Source organism: Salminus brasiliensis, chromosome 8 (genome assembly GCF_030463535.1).
Source record: "Salminus brasiliensis chromosome 8, fSalBra1.hap2, whole genome shotgun sequence".
Taxonomy (NCBI): domain Eukaryota; kingdom Metazoa; phylum Chordata; class Actinopteri; order Characiformes; family Bryconidae; genus Salminus; species Salminus brasiliensis.
The window spans coordinates 17,202,806-17,223,693 of record NC_132885.1 but is presented as its reverse complement, the minus strand read 5'-3'; the positions used below and the strand labels follow the sequence as shown (position 1 = coordinate 17,223,693).

The 20,888-nt window shown below is 40.9% G+C and overlaps 2 protein-coding genes across 11 annotated transcripts in view; both read left to right on the top strand.

Annotated features, from left to right (window-relative positions):
* The window catches only part of ubr3 (ubiquitin protein ligase E3 component n-recognin 3), a 49,239-nt gene extending 42,252 nt beyond the window's left edge, over positions 1-6,987 (top strand). For all 3 annotated transcript variants that reach the window (XM_072685871.1, XM_072685870.1, XM_072685872.1), the window contains exons 35-39: positions 1,034-1,159; positions 1,987-2,166; positions 2,330-2,539; positions 2,858-2,997; positions 3,668-6,987. In XM_072685871.1, coding sequence (XP_072541972.1) covers positions 1,034-1,159; positions 1,987-2,166; positions 2,330-2,539; positions 2,858-2,997; positions 3,668-3,785 — 774 coding nt within the window. In that variant the 3' untranslated portion in view covers positions 3,786-6,987. The remainder of the gene's footprint in view (positions 1-1,033; positions 1,160-1,986; positions 2,167-2,329; positions 2,540-2,857; positions 2,998-3,667) is intronic.
* A 330-nt stretch (positions 6,988-7,317) lies between these two features.
* The window catches only part of myo3b (myosin IIIB), a 103,568-nt gene continuing 89,997 nt past the window's right edge, over positions 7,318-20,888 (top strand). For 4 of the 8 annotated variants that reach the window (XR_011980020.1, XM_072685864.1, XM_072685862.1 and 1 more), the window contains exons 1-5: positions 8,208-8,329; positions 10,530-10,592; positions 17,766-17,949; positions 19,918-20,052; positions 20,612-20,716. Coding sequence is in view for 7 of the 8 variants with exons in the window: in XM_072685864.1 (XP_072541965.1) it covers positions 17,803-17,949; positions 19,918-20,052; positions 20,612-20,716 (387 nt within the window). In the remaining variant the exon portion in view is untranslated. Of the gene's footprint in view, positions 7,379-8,201; positions 8,330-10,529; positions 10,593-17,765; positions 17,950-19,917; positions 20,053-20,611; positions 20,717-20,888 lie in introns of those variants that run through there. The other 4 variants (XM_072685867.1, XM_072685865.1, XM_072685863.1 and 1 more) reach the window with 3 other exon arrangements.

The following is a 20,888-nucleotide window of genomic DNA, read 5'->3' as shown; positions in this document are numbered from 1 at the left end:
GAGCACACCCATTTTACAACCAACATTATTACCCATATTCATTTTAGCATTCATACGCCACATGCCTGACCCCATTGCTGCTTGTAACTTGTATAAGCTCTGTTGAAAAGCATTTCAAATGTACAGTATGCCCTGGAGCAGTGGCACATGATCATGCGGTCGCCATTCCAAGCATCAGCTAGAGAGTGCAAAGCCCCCTCAGCGTTTTCTGCAGTGACTGAGCTCCATCTTGTACATTTGGATTGAGTTGGGGTGGCGTTTGTGATCAGAACTAATCACTAATCAGCACTTGGTGAGGTCAGGATGTTGGATGATCACTATACCAACTCCCCAACTCATACCAAGAAAATTGGGTGGAGCACAACCATTCCAGAAACTACTGTTCCACAACTCCGTGCTGGGGGTGCTTTTTACCCCTCTAGCCCATGCCTGGCGTTGGGAGTATCAATGGGTTCATGTTTATCTTCTCCAGAGAGTCCTATTCTATTGACAATACTTTTGTGTCTGTCTGTGTCTAAAGCAATGGGTGCAACTTAAAGTAGGAGAATGCAGTCGTTAGAAGGGGGTGTCCACAAACATTTGCACATGTAGTGTATGTTTCACATTAGGCCGCATGGAATGAGTTTGCTTGCAACTTAAACATTGCTAAATTTTGCTCAATTGATGGAGAATCAATGAACCTCCCCTTTTCTATTTTATTTTTTTGGCTAATATATGCATGATGCCTCCAAGTCAGGTATAGTGCTGCTTTGTAGAGGGTCTTGGAAATAGGAGGGACATATGAACAACCATGCCCTTGTTTTTGCAAGGACGAGTGTGTCAGTTGGGTTTTGAGGCTATTTTAGCTGCTCACCTCATTCTGTCATTCACCCCTCTCTCTGATGAATAACACCATGGCTGCTAGAGCTAGGTTTTAGAAATTCAGCTCCCCTTCACCTACCATATCCATCATTGCTTTATCAACAGGTCATTAATGATTATTGATGAGGTGTGACTTTCTTCCCTCTCCTGGTCTCTCCCTCTTTCTGTCTAGTTGAGTTCGAGTGTGTGGTCTCCCCAGTCTATAGAGTTTACCCTGCAGCAGTTCTGCCTACCCTTTCTGCGCCTCTCCTGCCTGCTTCAGCACCATCTCTATGGGGACAACTTGCCTGGATGCCTGGTATGACCACATGCGTATGCACACGTGTACACACACTGTAGGGAGACTAGCGAAGGTTAAGTGTATGAAGGTTTATTGATTTTAATCTCACTCTATACAGATAAAATCATAATAAATGTGTTTAAGTAATGTAAAACTCTGATACTTTAAAAGCATAATGCCACACTATCTTTTATTACTGCTCTTTATCACAGTTTAGAATAAGAAACAATGCAATTCAATGGGTTTAGGGTCACCCTGGTGTTTTTTTGTTTTTTGTTTTTTGTTTTTTTATTCAATTTAATTTATTAATAGGAACATGAGCTGGATACTTAGAATCTGTGGTATAACCTCACTACTTTACTATGTTGTAAATGGACCAAATGCCATATACAAAGAACACCTGAATACTACCTTTATATAAAGGATAAGACGTAGTAAAGGGAGAATAAAAAAGAATCCAAGTGATTGTATTAAAGAGAGAGTGTGAGTGCTTTGAGAAGCCCCTTGTGATTTCTTCCATCTGGGATTCTCTCCGTGATTTTTCTGAGATTCTCTGAGATTCTGTCCTTTTATCTTGACCATATTATTATTATTATTATTATTATTATTATTTTATTTATTTATTAATTTTTTTAAATAAATACGCAAGAGCTGCTCTAACCAGCCAGTCCACAGTGCCCATAGGTTAACAACCCCAGACTCCTTTTAAACAGAGCAGACTGACTCTGGGGAAGCATGTACTAGTGCTACAATCCAGAATGATCCTGACTGCTAATTTCTCATTCCAAAAGAATTCCATGCCATTTCTCTGGCTCACTGTCTGTATGTTTTTGTTGTGTTTGCAGTTGGAGGAGGAGTTCTCATTGTTGGTAGGCTGTTTGGGTTTGCTGCCTGGTCCGTCTCAGTCCAGCAGCTCCATGAGCAGCGCAGCGTGCCTCGAATGGAATGTAGGCGCTTTTGAGCTGCTCTCCCAGTGGTGCTCCGAGCTCATCAGCCTGGCAGGCTCTCCCTCACAGCAGGCTATGGTATGGTCAGCATGATTACCTAGCAGCCTGCACACTGATATTTGGCTCAATTTAGTCAGAAGCTTTGTTTGTATGTGTGTGGATGCTTAATGCTTATGTAAAGGGAGGGATTTTAATCAGTTTTTTTGTTTGTTTGTTTGTTTGTTTTTAACCCATTTTTCAGAGTCTGTTGGTGCAGGACCCTCAGTGGTCTGCTCCTCATCTGCTGCAGCTTCCAGACAACTATAACACCATCTTCCAGTACTACCACAGGAAGTCATGCTCCGTCTGCAATAAAACACCCAAGGACCCAGCGCTGTGCCTGGTGTGTGGGGCCTTCGTCTGCCTCAAGGGCCTCTGCTGCAAACAGCAGGGCATCTGCGAGTGTGTACTGGTGAGTAGGGCTGCTCCATGGATTCGCACACCATAAGCTGGGCAGCATCAGCAGGTTTCATTGCTTTAGTGGCTAAACATCTGAGGGTCTGTTGCCTGTTGAGATTGCCTTACCTTCTGTGACCACCAAACCGTGTAAGCTTGTGTTTTCCTGGGTGTTATTTTGAATTGCACTTTAACAGAAACGAGTAATCGAGTTGTGAAGAATAAAATTACAGCTGAATCTAGAGAATGATCCCAGCATGCTGACTGGGGTGTGAAAGTTTATCCAAAAAGAAGTTAGTCTAATAATAATGATGATGAATTCCTGCCTCTGTAGCATTCTCAGCACTGTGGAGCTGCCACTGGAATCTTCCTCCTGATAAATGCATCTGTCATCATCATCATCCGGGGACATCGTTTCTGTCTGTGGGGGTCTGTTTATCTGGATGCTCATGGAGAGGAAGACCGAGATCTACGGTGCGTGTACATGAATATTTATGGGCTCTTTCACACATACTCTATGTCCAGATGTTTGTGGACACTCGTTCTTATGTATGTATGTAAGTAGGTTGCATGCATTTCTCACACAACTGTGCAAATATGTGCCTGTACACACGGCATGTCTAGTCCCTGAAGTGAGGTATTGTCTATAGAATTCTACAGCAGATAAACCAGAACCTAGTGACATCATGCCTAATGCCAGGGATAGGTTAGAGGGGTATTAAGCCCCCCAGCATTTAGCTGTGGAGCAGTGGAACTGTTTGCATTTAAGCTCCACAATTTAGTGGAAAGCCTTCCCTGGACAGTGACGACGGTTACTCCAACAAAAGCAGGATAAACCTTTTTTTTGTAATACCCTTGATTTCAGAAGAAAGTGAATGAGCAGGTGTCCCAATACTTTAGTACTATATAGACCAAGTTTGTAGATGCACCTTGTGAATAAGGTATAGGTGAATGTTTTATGCCAGTCAAAAAACCCATTGAACTTGTGCATTATTTGGTGTGCTGTGGTTGTTGCAGTGTGAAACAAACTGGACTAAATGAAAAGAATACAGTGGTGTGAACCGTAGAAGAGGAACTGTGTAGCACTAGATTTGAAACCCAGTCCCAGTGTTTCTAAGTCAGTGTTGATTCTGTCTGTCTGCAGTCGAGGCAAGCCCCTGTTCCTGTGTGAGGAGAGGTACCGTGTGCTGGAGCAGCAATGGGTGTCTCACACCTTCGACCACATCAACAAGCGCTGGGGTCCCCACTACAACGGACTTTAACACAAATACACCCAAACCAGTCCCGGAGGAGCCAGATCACACTGGGCATGAGTGCCACCCTCTGTATCTCCTTTTGATAAATGCTATCATGTAATATAAATGAAACAAGCCGTGAGTGGATTGCTGCTACAGCCTTGGTTATGTGAAGTTTAGTGTACAATCATGCCTAACGACTAACTGTGTGTGTGTGTGTGTGTGTGTGTGTGTGTGTGTGTGTGTGTGTGTGTGTGTGTGTGTGTGTGTGTGTGTGTGTGTGGTTTTAAAGTGGTTTTCAGTTTGGATTTGAACGTGGACAGGATGGGGAGGGGAAGAGGGGTTTGTTTTTGTTTTAGTTTTGGGACAGGCTCACCGTAAAAGCACAGATTAGCCCATTGCTGAGTGCATTTGAGTGAGTGATATTTGAAGCATGAGTTGCTTGATTGCACCTCTCAGAAAATAAATGTCCAGTGTAGTCGTGCCGAGGAGGAAAAACTCAGCAGCCGTTTGTTGTTTTCTGAAGAACACATGATCAGTATAGGAAATCTTGACCAAAATCTGGCCTGTTTAGAGATCATCTTTATTCAATGGATGTCGAGAACTAGAATAAATGTTTAATATCCATGCTAAACCGAACTGGCTAAAGAAGAGCATATCAGCCGTAATTATCAACCACGTTTATCAGCCACAATCATAACCCTCTGATTAGAGCAATGTGTAATAATGTTAGTCATTCCAGATGATTTGTCGCATATCTCGTTTCATTCTCAACTCCAATCTTCAAGTGCTGGTATGGGATAAAAGTGTCATTTGTAAGCAGAACTGAAAAGATCAGCACTGAATGGTAGAACAACAATTACTGCTTATAGGTAGACTGTTGTCTGCCCACGCTTTGGGAAAATTGGGCCATGGATTGGCACCGGCATGAATGAAATTGTGTTTTAGAAGGTAGATAAATGGGTTTATCAACAGATTGTAGTTTAAGGTAAGATGAGACTTATCTCTGGTTCAAGGTCTAGTTGCAACCATCCTCAGGAATTATTTTTTTTTGCTGTAGTTGAAGAGAATTTTTTAATATTTAAATAAATGCTGCTATTCACTGTTGAGAGATAATTATAACATTTGTAAAAATGATTTTTATTATTATTTTTTTTCTCAAAAATCAGAAGGCTGTGTGTTCATGACAGTTGGCAAGTTTTGCTGAGGATTATTATTACCATTATTATATATTTGTTTTAGATATGAAGTTGCTGGAGACTCTGACACTTCTGAGAAACTCTGCCAAACGTTTTAATAATTGGCAGATGTGCTACAGGTCAAACACCCTTTTAGATTTCCCTGTCTAAATTCAGTTCAAGACTTATGATGAGTAATTTCAGCCAGCAAAATGCCATCCAGCCATGCCAACATCAGTTCTATATCTTTTACTGGGAATCATCCCAAATGTTAGTGACCGTACAGGGCTTTCGATTCCTAATTAAAGAAAACTGCCCCAACATCAGCAGACAGGTTCAACTTCCACCCCCTGGCTTCAGGTTAGGGTGACCTTCGCAGCACCCACAATACAATCAGATTTGGTACTTCAGCGTAATGCATCTGCAGGATTTCGTCATTAATAAGTCCTTAGTTTTAAGGGTTTATACAAAAATATTTAATATAGTTATTTAAAGACAATGCATCACTTTTTGTAATCTGAGCAGAGGCCACCGGATTGTAATTTACTGGTTTAGGCAATGTAATTCACTGATGAAGAAGCAATCACCTTTTTTCTTTCCTATAACTTTGACCTTGCCCAGATCATCAGTCCGTCCTCCACACATTCAAAAAGACATGGTTGACCATGATGTCCCCTCTGTTTAAAGGCCTCAGTCAAATTGGACAGAGTGTATTATTTTAAACGTAAGCTTTTCTGGGGAAAAAAAAAAAAAAAAAACACTTGAAATGGATGATCTGATGTTGGATCTTGGTGGTTGTGTCTATAATGATTTCCATTGGGTATCAGCCTCAAAATGCATTCTCCGGAATTGCCTTCAGAGGAATTTCAGAATGCTGTTGAATTACTGACTTTTAAAACTGTCCTTCTAAAATAAGAGTATGTTAATACACCTGGGGTCTTGTTCATTATTTTTGTTGTTTGTTCCTTGATATTTTATAAAGCACTTAGTTGTAACTCTCAGTATGTTTTAGTTAGCTTATTGATTACCTGTTGGTGTTCCTCTCTCTCCTGTCGCTTTTTTTTTGTTGTTGTCATTTTTCTCTGAGAAGCTGAAAGTCCTCTTATTCTTTGTGACGATGTTATCATAGATTATTACAAATGGAATCAATTTCAGGCTTTAATAATCAAATTTGTGCAAAGCCTTAGTACAAGGGTTTAAGCTCAAGTCTGGAGAGACCCCACCACCAGCACACACAGTTTAGTAGGGTTGAGTACACAGGTTGAGTACACAGCTCTGTGAGTTTTGGGGTTGTATGTTTAAGGCTATAGTTTTCCAGTCATTGTAGGGGCAAAACACAGAGGGTTTGAATGATTCTATTAACTTTTTATTGTGGTGGTATCCTTTAGATACGACAGCAAATTGTAGAATCACCTTATGCAATTTGAACTGCTGGTGTAGTGTGAAACAGAAGAGATGCACAAGATGATCTCCACAGAGCTCTCTTTTAAACCCAACATCAGTTCTTTTCACCACCAAAGTGTCAATGAATGACCATTCTAAACGTACATTTGTCCTGGGCAATATCTTTTTTTTTTCTTTTCTTTTTTTTTTTTTTCTTCCCCCACAGTATATATATTTTTTATATATAAATACAAGGCCCAGCCTAATTTTCCTGTCAACCTGTTATCCATGCTGTGTTCACTGAGTGCAGGAGGGAAATGCTTCTGGCACTTATGCTCCCTGCTCCTCTTCTTTTCTGTCTTTCACTTTTCTGAGTTCTTGCATGCTGCTGTTTTTCTCCTTTCTCTTTTTTTTTTTTTTTTTTTTTTTTGTCTTTCTCAGCCCAAACGTTGTATAGACCGCCAGTTTTGTGGAGAGTTAATGGGTGTACATTGGAGTTGAAAGCTGCAACTTGTCCTTGGTGTGGTGTGAGTTGAGTGACAGAGAGGCAGAAATACAGTACATTACTGTAGGTGCTGATTCAAACTTTCTGATCTCTAATCGGGAAGGGTGACAGACATTTAAATGCAAAATGTAACATATGTGAATAAAATATAAAGATGCTCTGATTTGGTTGTATTTTTTTTTTTTCTTTTCTATTTGGGATGATTGATTGGTGTGGGTGTTTTTTGGGCTCAGAAAGACATTGGACCCAGTGTGTAGTAAATAATTAAATAAATACAAATCTGGGTTAATAAGAGGAGAGTTCAGCTTTCTGTCCGGCCCTCACTGCCGCAGTTTTCAGAGGCCTGGAAAACAACCCTTTGTAATAAAGAGCACACAGAGGCTGGGACTGGGCCTTTAGTTCACATGACACTTCTCATTAGTTCAGCTAACTGGGAGATCTGAACAGGCTGTGGGTTTCAGATTCTTCTGCTGACGCCCCATCGCTCAAACACTCCGGGAATGAACCCCCTGAATTGTTGTGGAGTTGCGTGCATGCCTGCTCAACAATATACAGTAGGTATTATTATTTATTGATATAGGTTTTAAATATTTTAGCATTATATTTGACATTAAATTAGCTCAAGCTACATTCTGAAAAAATCTCTCTGACTTGCTTTTTTTTTTTAATTAATGATTAAGAGATGAATTTTATATTGGGATGAAAGCAGTTTTTGGTGTTGTATTTTTATTATTATTATTATTAGTAGTAGTAGTAGTAGTAGTAGTATAAGAGAAGTCTTTTACATATGCTTATATCATTGTTGGTGCGTAAAGCTGCGCTCCATAGGGCTGCGTCCCAAATCACACACTACCGCACTAAACAATGTGCTTCAAAATAGTGCACCACCTTTACAAGTGCGCTCATTAATGCAGTGAGTAAAGTGTAGACGTGTGTGGTTTGGGACGCAGGCTGAGTTGAGGTCTACTGGGAGCTGCACTTCCTCTTAGAAGGGAACCTGCAGCCACTTATCAAATTCCAGTTAATAATTAAGGTCGAACCTAGGAAGCCTCCAAAATCACTTCGGCTATGGTAGGAAACAGCAATGGCAGGTAAGTCTCTTCTCCATGTCCGAGCCTTTACTGATAAACCTCACGCCTTCTCAAACTGGCAGCGCAGAATGGTAGAAAAAGGTGAACGGTGGCAGTGAGCAGTCTTGCGTTGTGTGGATGCTTCAGCGTCCTCTAAGGTGTTGCAGCTGATCAGAGCAGTGAGTGTTTACAGCAGCTGTACGGCGGGATTTGCCTCTCAGATGAGCTCCAAGTGCAATCGTATGGGACTGCAGCAGGCTTCAGATCCTCGCTGCGTGTTTGAAACGGCCTTTGACTCTCTTTGCAGGAAATGTGAGTGGGAGAGTTGATGCGGTGAAGAATGGGTAAGGAGGCAGTTACACCACGATACAGGAACACACTTCTAACTGCACGAGTTTTTCTGTTTGGACACCTGGGGTGAAAAGTTCTGCAACTGTGAGTAGAAGATGAACTGATCTTCAAAGGCATCAGGTTAAAGAGAATTTATTATTATTAATAATAATAATATTAATATTCATATTATTATGTTTAAGATTAGTGCATTCTTTTAGTTTTTATACATGTTCAGAGTGAAACACTATATATAGCTGCACCATGCAAAAGTTTGGGTGCCCCAAGAGATTTGAGCTGTGAAAACTGTAATTAGGGTCTCAGACCTTATGACCTCAGGTTATGGCTTCATCATTAGGAAAGAACAGGTGATGCAAATGTCAGACTCCTCAAAGACTCCTCAGGCCTCGTCCCAGCAACCACTGGCTGCTCTCAGCAGCTGCCTAGCACTCTGAACATGAAAATGATGGATGCCCACAAAGCAGGAGAATAAAAAAAATGAATTAAGAAATGACAGTAAACCAGAACACTGGAGGTCACGTTGAGGTCTGGAAGCCCAAGCAACTTTTCAGAGGGACCTGCTGAAAGTATTGTTATAAGGGCAAGTCGAACCCCCTGTTTGACCGGCAGACTCTGCAGCACTCCTCTACTGAAGACTGAAGATTGCCTTCATGACATTTTCCAAACATCTCAACAAGCCTGATGCGTTTTGGAAACAGGTCCTTTCATCTTTTTTTGCAAATGAAAAGAACACCTCTCCAACTGTTAAACACTGAGGTCATCCTTTGGGCTTTTGTTTTGCAGCCAGTGGCGTAAGAAACATGTGGCTGATCGAGGGAAGAATAGATTCATTTAAATACCAGCAACATCTGTGAAGGAAAGAACTGAAGATAAAAAGAGGATGTCTTTTACAGCAGGATGGAGATCCTAAACACTCCTCACAATCCACAATGGACTACCTCAAGAGGCACAAAGCTGAAGGTTTGGCCCTGACCCTCACAGTCCCCCCTTGGGCTAAACAGCATTGGAAATAAGTGGATTGACCTCAAAAACAGCAGTGCATGCAAAACAGCTCAGGAGGCCTTTGTAAGGAAGGTAGAATAGGCAGAAATTCCCCAAACAACAACTGTAAGCCTCTTAGCTGCTACAAAAAGTGTTTCCAGGCCTTTGCCAAAAAGGTTTTTTTTTGCTTTTTGCCAAATACAACAATGCCCAAACGTTTGCCTCAGGTTCTTTTTTATTTTTTTCACTTCAAAACTATATAAAAAAAATATATAAATAAAAAAAGTAAGCTTATTATATTAATGTCATATTCATGACTACTGGAAATCAGCTCATCTTTTACTCACTTCACAGTACCATTTTACCATTCACAGTAACAGACATCTGTGCATGCCACTGTATATCTTATTTTTTCCTCCACCCGTAAGGTATGCATAGTCTACTGATGCATACACACCTCAGCATCACTTTGTGTGCATTCGATTTTAATGGTAATTTGCATTAAATCATAATGTTTAGCAACTTTAAATGCCACCATCTCATTTTCTGTCTGCTGTGTTGTTTCCACAAGCTAAACATTTTAGTATAATAATTATGAGCAGCTAGTGCCATTGTATGGGGTGTTTTTTTATTTTTAATTTTTTTTAGGGGTACCAAGGACCAGTTGTAGCTTTTCAGAAGTGTGTGAGTGTAGTCTGACTCCAAGCTCAAGGTTTAGCTGCACACGGATCAGGTTCACGATGTGTCCAGTGTTTTCTACTCTCTATTCTCAGGGACGTGGCTAATTCTGAGGGATACCTGTATCCTGTGTGTATGATTGTTTCCATGGCTTCTACACCAATCGGCCATAACAGTAGCACTATCTGCCTAATATCTAGTAGATACCCCTTCAGCAGATCTGACCATTCGAGGCATGGACTCCACAAGACCTCTAAAGGTGTCCTCTGCTACCTGACACCAGGACAGTAGCAGCAGATCCTTCACGTTCTGTAAGTTGTGGATTGTATCAGTGAGTCTTAGGTGCTCATGACCCTGTCGCCCGGTCACTGGCTGTCCTTTTTTGGACCACTTTGGGTAGGCACTGACCACTGCATACCAGGAAAAAAAAACCCTACAAGCCCGTGTTACCTGCTTTCAACACATCACCTTCAAGAACTGGCCGTTTACTTGCCTATTATGTCCACCCTCGACAGACGCCACTGTGAATGAATATAATCCATGTTTTGGATTGGATGTTTTGTCACCTGGTACTAATATTATGGCTGATCTATTTATGTGTGTGTGTTTTGTTCCTCTTACTCAGGGGTCTGGCTAACTCTGAGGGAACAGAGGGCAAAGAGTTCTACCATCTTCACGGCAGGATCTGGTGAGAGAGAAAATCCTTTTACCCATAATGTTCATGTGTCTGTGTGGGTTTATGTACCAAAATAATTCATAATAATTCATTTGTAAATGACCGTTTCCAACCGTTCTTCATCCCTTAGAATTTAATGGGCTGGTTTTGTGACAGTACAGGAAAAGTACATTAAAAATAGGCTTAAAACATGAACATACCCTCTCTAATGAGAGCATTCAGCTGCTTTACGTTGCGCATATTGCTGACAGAGGTGTCCAGATGCACACACACAGCTAGTCTAGGCCCTGTAGAGGAGTATTGCCAATAGAATAGGACTCACTGGAGCAGATAACCATTATACCCTATTGACATCAGGCCTAATGGTTTCAGGTGTGGGCTAGAGGGGTTTAAAGCCCCCCAGAATTGAGCTGCGGAGCACTGGAACTGTGTTCTCTGGATTGATGGTGCTCCATCCCATACTTTTGGGATGAGGTGGGGTGGTGATCATCCAAAATCCTGACCTCATTAAAGCTCTTGTCACTAAATGCAGTCAAATCCTCACAGCAGTGTCCAGAATCTAGTAGAAAGCCTTCACTGGACAGTAGAGACCGTTACTCCAAGGCAGGATGAACTCATATGAACATAGCCTGAGAGGACACAAGTGATACTAAGCAATTCTAACATCCCTAAACTGGTCCAGTTGCATCATTACTTTCAGACTCATAGTATGTGGTGTAAATATTTACACATCATGCATAAACCTCAAATATTGCTTATCAATGAAGTGTGGGTCTTTCTGCAAGTCTACAGATAGAGCAACACATCTGATGGTCAGTTGAAATGCTGAGCTGTGTGCGTGAGGAGGTCTTCACCTGCCGGTAAAAAGAGACAGCGAGGGCATCTAATTACATTAGAACTCACAGCAGGGGGGACGCAGCAAAGACCTGAATTCCCCTCACATCCACCTAACAGGATTATACAGGACAGAACCGGGTATTGTTGCCCTGGTGTAGCCAGGTCATGATAAAAGTCTGTGTGTGTCGGGTACTTTTGGGTAGTTATTGTTGTATAGGGGTATTAAGTGAGGGGTACTGAGAGTTTATGGATGCTTATAATTGTGTTTACTAGTCAGTGAGGGATGTGTGAAGGCCTGTTCTGTAGAATTCACCGCATCTGCTCATTTCAGTACACGTCCATGCATCACCCCGGAATCAGCTAAACCGTCCTGCAGGTCTTTGCTGTCACATGGTTGCTTTGCCTTTGTGGTTGGCATATAAGTGCTTATGTCTTCCAAATGTCTTATCTTGACCTAGAACACATTTACTCAGTATTTGATTGTGTAAAATTATGTGTATAAACAGTTAGTATGTGAGAGTGTGATTTTTGGTTGGGTTGAAAAATAACCACATATAGAACCTGGTTGTTTTGCCACAGAATGTAACATATTAGCTAATTTTTCTTTTATGTTGGTCACGAAGAAAAAGAAAATGAGGATGCTTTGCTCTGATTGGCTGCTTCACGTCACTGCAACGGCCCACAGGAGCTGCATAGCATGGCATAACATTGTAATTATTTGTTGTAATTGTTCTAATGTCATCTCGGCATATTGCTCAGTTTGCTAGCTGAAGAGATTGTATCCATTTGACTGTGTTAACTTTTAGCTGAGCTAAGCTGAGCTGGGCTAGCTTTTTAGCTTTCTCCGGCTGGCATTCAGCGAACTGCACTGTGTGACTTTGTTAAATGTTTGGTAAACTGCATAACGCTGCGTAACCCGACTCATATTAGTGTAAAATCCTGTAATACTACACTGCCATCTCAGTCCACATGTTTCTTTCACTTTTAGTGAGGGTTCTGTATCTCTCAGCTTGTCCAGAAATGCATGTGTACAGTGTGTATCCTTCGGTGATGGCTCAAAGCGTGAATTATACTTCCATGACTGTTGGGGGAGCCCATGAGCAAGAAATACCAATTCTCACATAATGCTGCTGCCAATAGCATTTCTTGACTGGGACTTACAGTTTGTGATGGGACTGATAGACGTGGTGTGTATTAAAGGCATTGAAGTTAAAGATTATTGGTGGCTTGTTAAAGTTGTGGTGCTACACCAAGAGAGTGTTCCCACCTGTTTTATTCATGAGTTCTCACTCTGTTTTCATCATCAGTATTGCAGTGTAAGACTGACACAGTAATATAAGCTCTCTCTTCTCTCTCTCTCTTTCTCTCTCTCTCTCTCTCTCTCTCTCTCTAACATATCATCTTTCCTCACACACAGTAACCCAAAAGGGTATGTAGTGCACTGGCTGGTTTTCTATTCTATAGTCCTGAGTTGTTTTAATTAAGCTTTTAAAATAAGCTAATTGTTGCTGCTCATGGGTCACATCCAGTCTGATCCAAAAAGATGGTCTTGTCTGTGTGGATTTACAGTTGCAAAAATTTAGAGAACACACACATACACACACTGCCTGTGAGGACATTCTGTGACTTTGGCAGAAAATGAGGCATCTTGAATGATTAAGCTTCATCCTTCGTAGCGCTGTAAGAGGAAGAGTGCTGGGATGTGATGTACCACTGTGCAGCGCTGTTGTTTTCACTCGGGTCCTCTTCCACCTGTTCTTCATTCTCCCCTGACACTGAGCCCATAGCAACATGGCCACTGTTTACCGCTGTAGCAGAACAGTGCCAGGCTCAGCGTGTGTGTCTGGTGGCCTACAGGCACGAGTGTGGGGCAATTAGAACGACACCTATGTTCTTGACCCGAGACGGCGGAGTGTGAAAGTAGAACATGGATGTTTATCGTGCTGAGATGAAATGCTGTGGTGCTTTAGAGCGAGTTCCTGTTCGTGGCGACTAAGCATCCATGATGTCTGCAAATATGACTTTTGACTGACAGCTCTGTGCAGCTTCTGGCCCTCTGTTTTAGAGAGCGTGGTGTTTTAGTGTGCCTGCTGTCTGCTTTATGATCTTTTATTGGGTTTCTCTCTCCCACACACAGCGATATTATGATAATTAGGCTTCAACATTAAAACTCTTTTATGATCATACTCACCTGAAGTGAACACTGTGACAGTGTGTATGTGTCTTTGTTTTTGAACATTTTCAGGACAAAAAAAGCTTAGCTGAAAAAGCTGGTAAGGACTGGTCTAGCCTACATCATTGTTGTTATTATTTGTATTATTATTATTCTCTGACTATATTCTGAAAAGTTGGTACACAGAAGATCTGCTAATGAACAACAGGACACAACTATTAACATTCAGAACATGATTATTATTGTTGTTTTTAATGTTCTTGGTGATGTTGTCATTGTTATTTGTCATTCTTATCTGACTGTATTCTGAAAAATGATCAGCAGAAGATCAGCTAATGAACAGCAGGACAGTCAGAACAGTATTAGTGTTGGTGGTGTTGATGGTGATGTGGTTTTCTTGTTTGTAATAGTAATAGTAGTAATAGACTCTGAAAAAAGATCAGCTAATGAACAGCAGGTCAAGACTATAAAGGTTTAGAATATTACTGTTGGTGGTGATGGTGGTAATTGGGTCATTATTGTTAATATTAGTCATTCTTATATATAATATGAGAATTCATATTTCATATATTGCATGTAAGTGTGACCACTTGTCCTGACACTGTATGAAAACAAACACACAAACGTGTGTGTGTGTGTGTGTGTTTAAGTAACCTGAGTGTTCCATATCAAGCCTCTTTATGACTGGCTACATCTTGCTTTTGAATATTTAAAACTAGATCACATTGCCGATTACAACTTAATGAACTATTCATGAAAGCTGATTAGCATGATTTAGGCAAGGACATGTTTGCACCTTAGATACACACACAGTCACTTCAGCAACGTGCTAGGGAAGTACCTGACGCAAGAGGTATGTTGTCTTTCTCTCCCTCTTTTTTATTCTTTTGTATATTTAAAATTCTATTATTTGTTGCTTATTTTATAGATTATCTACAGGTGCTTAACTTATTAGCAACCTCAAACTGTCTTCTCAAACTGTTGTTTATCTGAAACATTAGGGTCAGATGGAGGTGTAGGTTCAGGGCTCAATTGAATAGATTCTGTTATACTCAACTTCATGTTTAGTTCATTTTAAAGATATTGAGTTGAATGATAGTTATTGACACTGTGACGTCTACATCCCATCTATAAGGGACCCTCAAAATAAAGTATCAACATTGTTTAAAATACTTAATATTAATATTGATATTAACCTTGGTTAAGAAGGCATTCTGGTAAATGATTAATATATATTACATAACAATTACATGATTTTTTGCTTTTAATTTGATAATCATTCTGCAAGTATTTGATCTGGAACGTTTCATTGCATAATAATTATTTGTTGTTGTTTTTTTGGCTTCTTTTTGGTAAAACTCGCAGGATGGTATATGATATAATGAAAACAGCCATGCCACTAATCAGGATTCTGTTAGCTTAGCGTTTCAGCAAGAGTAGCAGACAGTTTATTTACATTTTCCAATAAATAAGTTAATACAGTGTAATCTGGGCTAAAAGGGATTCTTTGTTGTTCAGCTTCATAAGGCCATGATGCGGGGCTGTCTGGGAGTGTGTGAAAGTTAATATGGGTGTATCAAATGATATTGGTCACTGTGGTCACACAGATGCTGCCAGCAACACGACCCCTTCCACAGAGACAATGGTGTGGCGGGGATGCCTCAGTGACTGAGCACAGTGTTCTGACCATGCTTTTTATTTGCCGTTTTGTTTATATGTTTGAAAGCAGTCAGTCTGAATGCAGTCCTGATAAACACATAGTATTTTGGTCTTTTTAAAGCTCAAGGCCTTTTTAGCCCACCTCCTCCTGTTAAGGCTACAGTTAATGGCTTCTGGGATCTGTTTTTTTTCTGGTATTTCCTCTAGACTGAACTGGCAAATGTTTGTTTCCAGCTAAAAATGAACCCATTCCAATCATCAGTCATAGGTCAGAGCGCACTTAACATGTCCCTCCCAGCAAATAAATGAGAGCTATGAAATATCCATCCAGTGCTGCAAAACACCAGCCATCACTCAGTCTACCCTCCACTGCGATTCATAATTCTGCCAGGCCCAAAGCGCTCACTGACCAAGCATCATTTACCTTCCCCACCTCAACCTGAGCCACAAATAAATGCACCTCTGATGCCGGGTCTTGTACGATCGCACATATAAATTAAATGTATCTGAGAATGTAGCCTTAAAACCTTTCAGCAACATCTGCAGCACAGCTGGCAGAGAAGCAAGAGAAGCGTTAAACGTATCGCTGCTTGTCCAGACAGTCTCACTGGTTATGCGGCTCTTATTGAGGGGGTTGTCATCTAGTATCAACTACATTAGCCTAGTAGCGTTAGTCCACATTATATTTTTAGTCTGCAACGCTCACAACTTCAGCCTTGTTTTTAACTGTTAAACTTTTTATCATGAATTCATGGCATCTTTAATTTAACCAGGTGGGCTAGCCTTCACTTAATTAGCCTTGGGCACCCATGACCCTGCTGTCAGTTCACTGGTTAATGTTTCTTGGACCACTTTTGGTAGATACTTACCACTTACCACATGTTTTGACACAGTCATCACAATTCGGACCTTGTCATAGTTGCTTAGATCCTAACCCCCATGTTTGTTTTGGGTCTTATTCAAGTTCTACCACATTCTAATAAACCACATACCCAGGAATGCCATTAGATTCATATCCAGTGACTGGGAAGGCCACTGAAGATCACTAAACTCATCTTCATCACTTTTGCTTTGAGACATGGTGCTGGAAATAGCCATTAGCAGATGTATGTTGTGCAAAAGTAAATTGTGGTCCTGAAGAGATGCACATGGTCAACAGCAATACCCAAAAAAAGCTGTGGCATTTAAGCAATGTTTGATTGGCATAATTGGGCCAAAATGTGCCAAGAAGACATTCTCCACATCTTTATACCACCTCCACTTGTCTAGACTGTTGACACAAGGCAGGTTGAATCTGCCTTGCCTCAGCAGAATTTAAGGTTCATCAGACCAGTCTTCATCCGTTCAGTTTTGGCGAGCCTGCCCACTGCAGCCTCAGCTTTCCGTTCTTGATTAACAGGAATAAGGAGTCAGATAAAGGTACTGAGGGCCCAGGCACTCAGGGATTTGAAGTAGAAGTTAAAATATGGCTTACAGTGTGGAACTGCCCCACCTTCACTGCCTGTAGTTACGTTGCCACTGTGGTTTGATGGTCAGTGTTTTTGCTGTCTTATGTCATGCAGTACTAATTCCTGCTCCCAATCTGACCCTCCACTGGTGGAGGCAGTGTCCCAATTGGCGTTTAGTGCGTTCTGTTAATCATTACCCTGGCGACAGGACAGGTCATAGTCCCTATAGGCTGTGCCACTAGCCATACCTGTGCTTGTTGTGGTGATTTGGCCCTGAATGGCAGTTTAGTGGAGGGGGGGAGAGAGAGAAAGTTTTGTACATCCTGTGGGCTATGATAAATGGTGTGCACAGGTCCTGAGACATCGCAAAGTTAATCTCCCTTAAATCCAATAGTGTTGAGCGGATTGCGGGCGTCTTAGTGCTCTGAGACAGGAAAGTACTTTGTGCGTCCACTCAGTATCTTTGCTGGGTCGCTGCACCTCTCTGGCTCGTCTCTCTTGGGAGACAAGCTTTGTTTTTCTTTCTTTCTTCTTTTTTTTTTTTTTTTTTTGGTCTGCTATGATCACCTGACATATTTGTAAGCACCTAACATTTGTCGTGAAGGCGATGAGTCAAAGCAAGATCTTGCTCTCCATGTGAGTATCGTTGTAGTAGTGTTGTTTGTGTACTGCTTACCTTTTTGCTGTGGCTTTAAGCCTGTTAAGTGTCTCTGATGGCAATCAGAGAAAGAGAGAGCGAGAAAGCCACAGAGCTTCATTGGTGGTCATCATCAGCCATATACTCCTGTGGTCAATCAGCTTCTGGTTCACACTGTTCTGTGAAATGTCCTTTCAAGCCTTTTAGAGAGAGAAAGAAAGAGAGAACAGACTAAAAGTATATGTGTCAAGTCATGTTATATGTAACATACATTTAATGTGTACAATTTTAGCAATAAATTAATACAATTTGTTTTTATGGTCCTATATTGAACCCTTTTCTTTGACAATGACCCTTAAAGCATCATAAAGTGTCTTAAAAAACTTTGAGTGATGCACAGGTTGTGATGTTTGGCTGTGTGCCGTGTTCAGGAGGTCACTGTATGGACTGTATCCCTACAAGTCAAGCATGATTGGGCTGGAGTCACTGGCCGACCCCTCTGATGAATGGGACATTGTGGAAACCATTGGGAAGGGAACCTATGGCAAGGTCTACAAGGTCAACAACAAGAAAGATGGAAGTCAAGCAGCTGTAAAAGTCCTGGATCCTATTAATGTGAGTCTTTGATAGGCTGGAAAGACTCTGAGAATAGACATGCTCGCTTTATCCATTTCTATCTGTAAGGATATGGAAACATATCCACGTGCTTTTGACCCCAGTGCTCAATTGTTGGCTTGATTGTAAACATCTTAAGTCTTACTTCATGCAGTTTTCCAAAGAAGCCAAATTACTGCTTTATTAACAGTCGTTTAGTGTGTCGATATTAGTTAGCATGCTTTGTTAGTGCTAATCAGCAGCTGCTGGGCAGGGAAATGAGTTCACACTTTCAAGGACTTAAGACTTAAGGCCTTTACAATCACTGCTCAAGTCTCCAGTAGAAAAGCCAATGCAAAAAGCAAGTTCTGAGATGCTTTGCTTCCTTTTGCTCTGCTCTGTTTGGCTTATCTCAGAATTCCAGTCACACAAACAGAGTAAGTATATGCTCTTTTTCCATTCTGCCATTTTTGCTTGCTGAGTTCTTTGACTGCATGCTGTACTTGCTACGTTCATGCTGTCGTCCAAGCCTTTTGCCTGTCAATCTTTTTCTCGCTCTTGCTGTCTCTCGCTCTCGATCCCTGCTGAGGAGCTGTTTAGCCTGTGTTTGTGATGTGTGTCAGTGGCACTACAGTAGATCTCTCCAAACCCCCATAACCCTTTGCTGCAGTGCAAAGAAGAAGCTACAGCTGCTGTGCGCTGCTGTCACTGATTACAGTCACTCAGTCATCCAGTCTTCCTTTCATACATACAACAGTTTGTACAGACATGGCTCGATGTATAGTTCAGCTAGAATTTCAAAGATAATAGTCTTTGGGTGTGTTTTTTTTTCTTTAAATGTATAGAAATTGTAAAACTTTATTATGATTTATGTTTTGACTGTATTTACCATCAAATTAGGAATGTGTACATGAACTGAACCAAATATAAGAGACACAGTGACATAGAAATGTCTGTGCCTATACAATAACTAATCAACTAAAACATCTTCCCATTACAGATAATTATAGTTTTTTATGTTTTTATGTATTTTTAACTGAAATTAAAATTAACCTATTAGTTCATGTTCGGGTCTCATTAAACAGAATTATTATACAATATTATAAGATTTAAAGAGGCCCTAAAATGAAAAAAACTGTATTTACTTAGTATAATTTGGTACATGGAGACAAACATTAAAACCTTAAACACTGCTGTCTCCTCATTCAAAACAAAGTCCTGTATAACAGCTAAAACCATAAAACCGTTACAAGCATACAAGTTACATGCACCCAGCCCTTTAGCGAAAGCTGTGCTAAAGCTGTGACATGGGGGAAAATACAATGCTCACTTCAGAAGAATATGGTGTTTGTCTTATTTTTTTATCTGAGACGAACAGCCTACCATGGGCAGATTCTGTTAGTTATCTGAAAACGAGTTTGTCACGCAGACCAGGCCTCGTGATCCGTGCTAGGCTAGACCTAGCAGACGCTAGCGGACTGACTGAAATCTTTCAGTTAGCACAGAGGAAGTGTTGTAGAGAAACTTGTATAGATCTCATGAAAGAAGGCATTAAATGACATTATTCTTCCAGCTAACTAACAGCTTTTAAGCTCAAACTATACAATGTGAAGGCTAGTAATGTTAACTGAGGTGAAAACAATTGATTAGCATTTAGCTAGCTTTAAAGGGGCACATTTCTCTGTGTAAATATCACCTACTGTGAATTTGCGGCCTGAGTTTGTACCGTACATTTATACTAGATTGCATAGTCTAATATTTTATTTATTTAACTGAAATGCCTATCCGTGTTATCCACAACACTGTCCATTTGTTTTACAACACTTGTTTTGAAACAAGGGGAATTCCCACCATTAGCTTGAGCATTGCCTGCTGAGGCTTAGAATAAGTCGCTAAATCCCCGTATACTTTTTACACCTACACTGTAAACTAGAATATGAGTAGGAGCTGAAAGGTTGACTATGCAATCACTATGCCATCTCTATGCAGGATGTTGATGAGGAGATTGAGGCAGAGTACAATATCCTGCGCTCTCTGTCCAACCATCCTAATGTGGTGAAGTTCTTCGGCATGTTCTACAAGGCTGAGGATCTCTCGGGTGGACAGCTATGGCTGGTGCTAGAAGTGAGTCATCTTTTTCTTCTTCTGCCGAAATGTTAAGCTAACTACAGAAACACAGACATTAGAGTCCCGCTGAACAAGAAGCAAAGGTTAAGCGACTTCGCACTTACTGGCTAAACGTGTATTTCACCGCTATTACACAAAAACCCTGTATGTCCAAAATGGCAACTTTACAGGAGAAATGGAGATTGGAGATTCAAGGTTTTTCAGGCTTTGGTCCTTGTTGCTTAAAAGCCTTATGCTGTTCAATATGCTGTTCAATATTTAACATTCAGATGTTGTATATGGTCTTTGATACCCATGTATATTTAAAAAAATCATATATATGCATTAAAAATGTTTCATCTCTGCTTTGGATCTTCAGTAACTGTTGTTTTTAATCTTTCTGGCAGAAAAGAGATAAATGTAAAAGTTTTTATGACGAGGGCTGTGGGGTGTGAATGTGTGTGTGTGTGCTGTACTTCTTTCTTGCTTATAAATCATGAAGTAGTGATGAATGGGGTCTCACTGAGTCTCTCTCTGTCTCTCTCTCTCTCTCTCTCTCTCTCTCTCTCTCTCTCAGCTGTGTAATGGGGGTTCAGTAACAGACCTGATAAAAGGTTTGCTGATGAGGGAGAAACGTCTGGAGGAGCCAGTCATCTCTTACATCCTCTGTGGTGCACTGTTGGTAAGATATAAACACACCGCACACACAAACACACACACACACACACACACTGCTAAGCTAATCCGCTAACACCAGCACAGTGGAGGGGGCTGGCTCAGCAGTCTGCCAGGAGCACAATGCTTATTTTGGATCACAATGGGAGGGCGAGAAGGGGGTATAGGGCAGATGCTGC